The sequence below is a fragment of the Colletotrichum spaethianum genome (genome assembly GCF_022836535.1).
Source record: "Colletotrichum spaethianum MAFF 239500 DNA, contig07, whole genome shotgun sequence".
Classification (NCBI taxonomy): Eukaryota; Fungi; Ascomycota; class Sordariomycetes; order Glomerellales; family Glomerellaceae; genus Colletotrichum; species Colletotrichum spaethianum.
Window position 1 is genome coordinate 1,294,125 of NW_026054777.1, and position 8,973 is coordinate 1,303,097.

General features: G+C 51.9%; 3 protein-coding genes across 3 annotated transcripts; 2 read left to right on the forward strand and 1 right to left on the reverse strand.

Annotated features, from left to right (window-relative positions):
• Positions 1-1,846: 1,846 nt before the first annotated feature.
• On the forward strand, positions 1,847-3,063 carry ColSpa_03785 (putative transcriptional regulatory protein; the record flags this gene model as incomplete). The annotated part of the gene is made up of 2 exons (XM_049269997.1): positions 1,847-2,163; positions 2,214-3,063. The coding sequence occupies 2 exons, from the start codon at positions 1,847-1,849 to the stop codon at positions 3,061-3,063; spliced, it is 1,167 nt and encodes a 388-aa protein (XP_049125954.1).
• A 430-nt stretch (positions 3,064-3,493) lies between these two features.
• ColSpa_03786 (D-alanine--D-alanine ligase) lies at positions 3,494-4,721 on the forward strand (the record flags this gene model as incomplete). Its single annotated transcript, XM_049269998.1, has 3 exons — positions 3,494-3,581; positions 3,640-4,487; positions 4,548-4,721. The coding sequence occupies 3 exons, from the start codon at positions 3,494-3,496 to the stop codon at positions 4,719-4,721; spliced, it is 1,110 nt and encodes a 369-aa protein (XP_049125955.1).
• A 456-nt stretch (positions 4,722-5,177) lies between these two features.
• Positions 5,178-6,228, reverse strand: ColSpa_03787 (uncharacterized protein; the record flags this gene model as incomplete). The annotated part of the gene is made up of 2 exons (XM_049269999.1): positions 5,178-6,143; positions 6,223-6,228. 2 exons carry the CDS (start codon positions 6,226-6,228, stop codon positions 5,178-5,180), a joined length of 972 nt encoding a protein of 323 aa, XP_049125956.1.
• Between the last annotated feature and the right edge of the window lie 2,745 nt (positions 6,229-8,973).

The window sequence follows — 8,973 nt, forward strand, 5'->3', positions numbered from 1 at the left end:
TAGACACCTCCGAGCGGAATAACGCCAGAACGTGAAAATGCAAACGAAGCCACCAGCAGCTCCAACACCGCAAGACTCACGCCGATGATTTTTTTCCCTCCTGAAAAACAGACTTGAGCTGTTTTCCTCCCGCGAATGATTTCCTTGTTGGAACTCGGTACCCTAGCGTAGGGGTGTATTCCTCGCACCTTGGCTCCAAATTAATTGGTTGGCATCCTGGCAATTAATTGGAGTTACATCGCGGGGCTACAGACTTTCGGGCCGCCGTGCTGGCCCCGTTGCCATTGGTTATCTGTAGCCTGATCAAGGATGGAAGAGGGCACGTTGCTTGCTGTGGTTCGATCTGTCTTCAACAGAGATGGATGGAGCAAAAGTTGAGGAGCAGCCCTTCCCTCGTGAGCTTAAGGGATATCCTTTTATTAAGACTCTCTTCCGCACCGAGCGAAAAGTTAAGTTTAGGTATCACAGTTCCCCGCGAGATCATCCCTTCGGATCGCAAAGGGTTTAAGCTCCACCGTATGGCTGCAGGTGTAATCCAGGAGGATTGCCGTCAACCCATATGCTGCAGTTGTTTTTTTAAACAAGCTATGGTTATTGGAAGTAATGGCTAGCGAGATATCTACTGATGGCCGTGAATGCTGATACCTTGTTGGAACCCAAGGATCCAAAGACATGAGATTGTTGGGAGAGGGAGCCACAACCGACTTGCTTAGGTGCGTTATCTTTATCCAGTGTTCCCGATTAGAGATTAGTCAGTTGTTGCCAGTACACCAGATAAGCTCCATGCACGTTCTCCTCGGAAAACTTTCCCGCGGAGAGCCTCGTCCTGCATCGAGAACCCTTCAAGATAAGTGCGAATATGCACGATGTCCATAGCCAAGTCAAAGGAGTGGTGCAATGTGTTCTGTGTTGATCTGATAAAAGAACGGAATAGCAGTGCCAAAACATGGCGCCCGAGGCTGACATCGACGCCTTTCCCTCGAAGCGCCCCTACCGCTCTCACCTCCGTCCAGCTTGTTTGGCTTGTCGCAAGCGCAAGTCGCGGTGTAATGTCGATCGAAACGGAGGAACATGCTTAACTTGCCGAGCCCACGGGACCTCGTGTGAGTTTCCCCCGACCCCAGCCGGCACCTCTCCGCGGCCGAAGGGTGCTTGGAGAAACGCCCAAGGCCGCAAGTCAAAGGACCTCGGACATCGCCCTTCGTCTCCATCCCGAACACAGAGCTTGGCAGAGCTTCATCTCAATCCCCAAACGATTGGTTTACCTACCGTTGACGCTGGCTTGGCGACTAGGAGGCAGTCGAGGTCCTCCGACGTTCAATTTCGTCCAATCTCACCACATGACACTCGCTACCCTGAACCCATCGGCGGAGGGGGGGAAGATGAGGCACACATTGTGGGACCAGCCGATATTGAGGACACCCAGGTGCTTTCTACCTACCTTTCAAATGACTCGTCCGTCCTCAATAGAAGCATCCGGACTAGGATCTCGGGGACGAGCCCGAGACAGGACCATGGGGGTAACAGCACGCGCAAACCGGTCGTGTTCACGACAGTAAGAAAGCAGCCGCTGGGTGTTCCCGACGACCGCAATCCAGCATTCTTGAAATGCCAGATTATAGAGATGCTTCTAGAGCCGATGCTGCCTGATGTCGTCGAGCTGTAAGTCTTTTGCAGGGCTATTTCTGAGTTGGATTTTGGTTAGGTCTGACTTTGATGACGCAGGTTCTTCGAAAAACCCAACCGGTGTTTCCCTCTGTTGGACAGACACTCCTTCGAGAAACGCTTCGTCGAGGACCGTCGTCACATTTCCCCTGCCTTGCTATCATGCCTATATGCGCACACAATGACCTACTGGGCCCAGTCGCCAAGTCTCGTGACTCAGCATCGCCCAGACACAAGGTTCATTTGGAACCAGGCCAACGATGCGCTGTACTCGGAGATACACCTTTCTCCTGGTATCTCTACGCTACTCGGCATCCTGCTCAATATTTCTGGCAGACCCTTGACCTCCATCATTGGCAATGGTCTGCTGCTTGGGTCAGCCATCTCGCTGTGCCACTCGCTTGGCCTGAACCGAGATTCGTCTGACTGGGACGTGCCCGAGGCTGAGAAGCTCCTACGCACCAAAATCTGGTGGGCAATATTTGTGTATGACAAATGGTGAGCAACCTCCTTCATGATCAGCGAGCTTGTGTCTAACCACGTGGTAGGTCGAGCCTGGCATATGGCACTCCGCCGCAGCTGCGAAGCGGCCAGTATGATGTGTTAATCCCAACAGTACAGCAGCTCTGCGGCCCCGCGGCTAACCCGGTTGACTACGAAGCAACGTCGGTGTACCTAGCTTTCGTCTCTTTGTCTCGGTTCCTCGACCGGTACTTGGAGCATATTTACGACCTTGAGAAGACGTTGTCAACCGGCCCATGTGACTTGGAAGTTTTACTGACACAGTGGGAAGACTCGCTCGATCTCAACCTCAGGCGAAGGATCATCCGCGGCGGTGACAGTCTTGACATTCCTGGTTCAGCGAATCTCCGCTTGGCATACCTTTACATCAAGCTGCTCCTCCGCAAGTGGGATTTGGACGCAGAAAAAGCAGTCAACGCCGACCGCCCGTCCTCAATCCCCATGAGATGCTACCTCGAAGTCCGACGGGCCGCTGAAGAGATTGTGCTCCTGGCCCAGGAGCTGAAAGACCCTCAGCTAGGGGACTACTGGCTTCCTCTTCTCACGTTCGCATTCACCTCCACCATCAAGTTCCTTATTCGATGCGCGCTGGAGACGGAGAACACCATGAGCGGAATAGCTCAGAGCATGTCGCTCAAGCTGGCGGGCGACCTCATCAGCGCGCTGCAGTCACATCGTCAGAAAGCCTGGGATTTGGGGGATCTGTGTATCGCTCAGTACTCTGAGGTCATCGAAAAGCTGGCCTTGTCCACCTCCAGCGCCAACCTTGCGGAGCAGCCGGTCGACATGCCCGATTTGCAAGAGTATGTGTCAACGAGCGTGCCGGACATCGATGAGCTGTTTCCGAGTTTATGGGACATGTTCGGCACTACTTAAGGCATCGTCCCGGTAGGAACGTCGCGCGTTTCAGCACTTCACATCGCGTTCTTTCGTCGCTGTTGGGTAACTTTGCAATAGCCACCATCTTGATCCGAAAACCGTTCGTAATGTCTTCCTGATTGGACCAGAAGCTATCAGTGCTCCGACGCTCGGTCGGACATAAATCGGATGGATCCGACGGATAGCTCCGTCTCATCATAGTACATGAATGCCATTGCTTCGGCCTCACCGAACAGCGACTTTACATTGCATCATTTTCACAGTTTGCCTCATTGGGCGAGATATAAGAATGAATGGACTTCAAAAATTGCGGCGCATTGTATCCCCATTGGTATCGGCGACTTTTCAAGTGCGCTCGTTCCACCACGCCGGTTCTACTCTACTACTTAGCTCGGAAGCATCCGAGAATTCAGCGCAGATTTCAATCATGTCAACTCGGGAGAAGGTCGCGGTAATCTACCAGGCGATCAAGCCACCACTCATTAATGGCATGCGCAAGCCTATGAAGCCTGGTGGTCAGTACTTTCAACACTTGTTACTTCACGTCAAAGAAACTTTTTTGACAGGCTGTAGGATACCGCGACTCTGGCGCCGACATCGCCTATAACCTTCACACCAGCAAGTCCATCGAGACGGTTTGTCCGGTGTCTGTTCCGTCTCCAGAGAATGATTCAGAGTGGTGTTTCCCAGACACAGAAGAGGGGATATTGGACGCGGTCAGAAAGGGAGCTACTCATATTTGGGCCAACACCATTCTATTTGCTTCTCATCCGCTGCAAACCTCCACAGCACTTGGCAAGCTCCAGGATACGCTCAAGGTCGTCGGCCACGGCCCCCTTGTGGTCGAAAAATACGATGACAAGGAGCTCGTCAACAGCCTGCTGCGCCGCACCGGCGACTTCACCATGCCCCGCTCCTGGACAATTCACCACAGCCCCGACTTCTCCACCAAGCTCAGCCAGAATGACTTACCCTTTCCTGTCGTGGCTAAACCAATACGAGGACGAGGAAGCCATGGCGTACGAGTGTGTCGAACTCTTGATGACCTCACTTCTCACGCCGAAGCCCTCTTTGGGGAGTCCCCAAGCATTATGCTGGAGGAGTACCTTGCCGGCGAAGAAGCCACGGTCACCGTGATGCCCCCCAATAGCGAGAAGAACGAGTACTGGTCCCTTCCCATCGTTACCCGCTTTAACCACCAAGACGGAATAGCCCCGTACAATGGTGTGGTGGCGGTCACTGCCAACTCAAGGGTCATCACTAAGGAAGAGGAGAAGGATCCGGCTTACGGACTGATTGCGAGGGAATGTGAGAAAGCGGCTGAGGTATTGGGTGTCACTGCTCCTATCCGTATCGATGTGCGACGCTTTGAAAACTCCCCCGGGTCAAAATTTGCTTTGTTCGACGTGAACATGAAGCCGGTAAGCAGTGACAAGGATCTCAAAAGGCATTATAGTTGTGTTATTAACAAAAAATGGCAGAACATGACCGGCCCTGGTAGGCCCGGACGAGATGATCAAGCCAGCCTTACTCTCATGGCGGCTGAGGCTTTGGGCTGGGATTACCCAGAGCTATTGAGGCAGATTCTGCATACTGCGTCCACGTTGAGGGCCCTCAGGGAACTAAAGCCCAAGAATTGCCAATCATCAGGATGATACAAAGTACAAGTACTATAGACCATGAAGCATCTCAACGATGGGCTTGCCTAGCTTTCAACCTAGGTAAGTCACCATGAGTTATGGTGTCATTGGGTCAAGGCACGACATTTACTTTTGGGAATGACGTGGGATGACAGATGAACACCACGTTATTCTTGACAGTCACTAAAGAAAAGGGAGGAAATGGTGCATGTAATGCTAGTTGAAAGCATTTCTCGTATGCATCATTGCTGCGAAAGTGTGCAGCCTCCTACAGCTGGTCATCGAAGCCTAATGCTTCCATACCAACACTGAATGAAATCCCATGTTTGATTCCTCCTTGACGCCTTGCTCAGAATTCATTTGTTCAGCCTTTCATAGATGATGGATCCTTTCCGTAAGTCAAGTTTAACTCCGGTTTCCTCCACAAAAATGACCAAAAAGCGAAACTATGAAGGTGGGAAAGCGAAAGACTCAGCCACTACCGGTTGCAACGGGCGCGGAGTCGATCTTGGTGAAAGTGTAGTCCGTCTCGGGGTGGTTGGTCTGAGCAACAATCGAGATGGTGGTAGTTGACATGACATCCTTGTCTGTAAGGGTGGGGTCCATGAGACTGGTGATGGTGGTCAAGACCATGAAGAGTTCGCTGGTAGTGGAAGTGTCCTTGTTGAAAGGAATAGATGTGATCATGCTGCTGATGGTAGTCAACTCCATCCAGGCCTCGGTGGATGTGGTGTCCTTGTTGATGGGAGTAGGGAGGATCATGCTGCTGATCGTAGTCAACTCCAGGGTGGGCTCAGGACCAGTAGCGAAGGGAGAAGGGGTCATGATAGCGCACTCCGCAGGGCGGGCGCCAATCGAGAACTGTCCACAGAGTATCCACCAGTACTTGTCGTATCCTATGCGGGTAGAGCTCGTGATGGTGGGTGAAGCCGTGGAGATGATGGTCGGAATAGGCGTGTTAGTCGTCTGGGTGTGCTTCGTGTTCGAAATTTCAGAGCCTTGACCGAGGCACTCATTGACGCGGGTGGAATTGGGATCGTAGCGGAGGATGCAGACAGTGGGGGTCATCTTGGCCTTGCGCTCGGTGATCATGGTCTCGAAGGTCGCGGGAGCCGCCTCGGTACCGGTCGTGTGAATGGTGTAGGGACCAGTGAAAGTGCCAGTGGCAGTGTGAGTAGGCCAGAAGGTGCCGAACTTGATCTCAGTGGGGATAGGAGCATCCAGGGAAGACGAGTGGATGCCGACGATGGAGCCAGGCAACTTGCCATCAGGGCCTTGAATGTTGTCGAAACGGTGAGGACCAAGACCGTAGACGACGCCGTTGGAAGCAGTGCCGGTCTGGGCGGTCTTGGTGCCAGCCACGTTGGCGTTGTCAATGATGGGGATACCATTGATAGTAGCGGCAAGAGTGCCAATGAGAGTGACGATGAGGTAGCTCTGTGAAGCAAAATGTGTGAGCTCCACAATTTCATCACGCCCAGTAGGGGAAGGAGAATCAGATAAAGCCGTAACTTACCTTCATCTTGGCAGGTGGCGAGCGATGGGTTATTTACTTGCTTGAGTTGGCTTTTTTGTTGGAAGATTAGAAATACTGCTTTGCTTGCGCGTTTGAATTCCGATCTTGGGTTTCTTGTACGCTTGTGTGTGTGTGTGAAAGGAAGTAAAAGGTGAAGGTGAGATATTTTGTTTGTGAGAGAGGGAGAGAAGACAAAATTGGAACGTCAGGCGAGGAAGGGCAGGAGAGAAACCTCAAAGTTAGTCTCTCTTTCCGTTTCTCTCTATCAGAGAAGTACAAACCAAGAAGGCAGGCACGGTTCGAATACATGAGCTGGTATTCAATTGGATCGCACGCTTTGTGTAAGGTGAGGTCGTTCAGGGAAACACGGCATTGGACCAGGCGAGAATCAGGAACTTCCACATGGCCTCATGAGCGAGGCTAGCCTTTTCCTGGGGTCACCGTTATGTTAATTTGGCCCTGAGATACTGAAAGAACCTTGTTAGTTGGCTTGTTGTTGCAAAGATCACGTGGCCTAGGTTTGTCTTGAAGAAGATGAGCACGTTTTCACAACCGACAAGCCTTTCCTTGTGACTATTTGGGCCGCAGGACAGGTTTTAATCAAGATTGACGTACATACCCAACTGGTGAGGTCTGATTTTGCTCTCATAGAAAGATGCTGCTTCTTTTTTTTTCTTTCTTCTTTTTTTACAGGGTAACGCTTGGGGTTTGGTTTTGGGGATGGTTTTACGTCCCAACAACACTATAAGACTACGTCGGGAAGAGACGACTGAATCCAGAGACGAAGTGATGTTGGAAGACTACTGCTACATCACGTCAGAGAGAATGTTCCTCCATCAAAGTTATGCCTACTGCACAAGATGATAGGGCAAGCTATGACCCTGGTATGCCTTCCCAAGACGCCTTTGTGAAGCAACAGCATGGCAACTTAGTAGCTGACATTTTTGAAGAAAAAGATGCCATGACGAGGAAATTGCGCGTTGCGAGGAGCAAACATTTATACCTTGGTGGTCGGCGCTTGCCGGCCAGTCGTCAGACAGCATCGGTCACTTGAACCAGAGTGCCGCAAACAGACTCGGCCGAGTCGCTGTAATAGCGTTTCGGATGGTCCGGGCTCTTGTCATGAATTTGTCTGTTCTGCGTGAAATGAGGTCAGCAGGGTCCTCAAATTTGTTGTTGAGCTTTCCGGACTTTTGGTTGTTGACCCAGTTTTAAGGCCAAACCCTCCGTGGATGCTGGGTTATGGACCCGAACGGTTGGACTGGCATCCTCCGCTTACAAGCACTCGCCCTCAGTGCAGATGTCTCCGCTGATCATCTCGGTGTGCGCCCGGCAAGGCTGCTGATTGTGTGCCTGTCATGTCTGGCCAGTAGGACCGCAAGCCTTGTCCAGCGAAAGAGAAGCTCAGCCGTTTATTTGCGGCTTTTTTCGACGAATCCAAACCCTGGTGTTTGACCGATGCCAAGTGTTTGCGGCGTGTCGATCTGTCCGGCATCCTTGAGATGCGTTTGATCAATCGAGTTTAATTCCTCCCGTCGGCACTTGACCTTCATGTCTGACCTTGGAAGCTGAGACAACGACTCGGCAGAACTGGTGCTAAGGAGCGAGCCAAGAAAAACACATGCTATGTATAAACAACGAGATCCACTGCTCTCTGAGAGTAGAGTCATGTAGTCTTCGTCGCCCCGTCTCGGCCCTTCTTCGTTTTGGGTGTCGTTCAACCCCCTTGTTTTACTTCTCACTGACAGCGGCCAAACAAGGCGGATCTGGCAGATCGCAACCTTCTGATCGGACCTTTCCGCGACCGGGTGGCCGTCACGACATCAGAGCGGGCGACCTTGTGAAGAGTTGCGATGACATGGCCCAGCCCTAATTCATCGTGTGCCGACTTGATCAAAGCTTAGGTCTGCTCAGGAGACTTTGGATGAACGAACCAAATGTTCTAGAACCAAGGTTATGCTTTGCCCATGAGACTCGGCTTTGCTCAACTGTCAATTATCCAGTGTCGAGTGAGAGATGATGGGGGCCTGTCAAAGAGCTTGTTTATGGGGTTTAAAGTTGCATCAGCTCCGCACTTGCCCAAGATCGGCCCTACCAGCCCCTAAGCGACGACCATAGTATTGTTGCTGTGAAAACCCGCTCTTTGTCTGCGCATAGCATGAATCTTCAACTTTGGCTTCCCCATTCTTCAATTACTGCACCACTATTCCAAGGGTGTGTTTTGCTTGAAAGTTGGGTCCGCTAGGTTGGAAAGGTTCGCATTGTACATATAGTAGTCGCAGTAGTGAATGGACTCAATGGCAGAAGGTTGAAAATGACCGGCAAGTGTCCACACCAAGATGCAGACAAACCGGAAGCCGCAGAGGAGGCCATCGTGGACGGTCGGCGACTCGTGGAGCTCCACCTAGTCCGAAGCCGGACTTCTTCCCGCCGTGTGTTTGGGCCTCCTTCCAAGGGATACTAAGCCAGGGATGCCCCGGGTCTGCGGGGTAAGCGTCCATTTCGCCAAGAGAGAGGAAACAAATGTTTTGATTTCAGAATTTCCCTCCCACGCCTCGTCTCACCGGTTTTGCTCCGCACCGTCTCCTCGCCCATCTACCGGCTTCCGCTAGTGTGAGGACCGAACGGATTAGTCCTTGGATCGACCGTGACGTCCCATCCTTTCAGCGTCATAGCTGGTTCTTGTGGATTCCCACGTCCCCTCCCGCCGGATTAGGAGTTGCAGATTATGAACCAGAGCTGCCAAGCCTC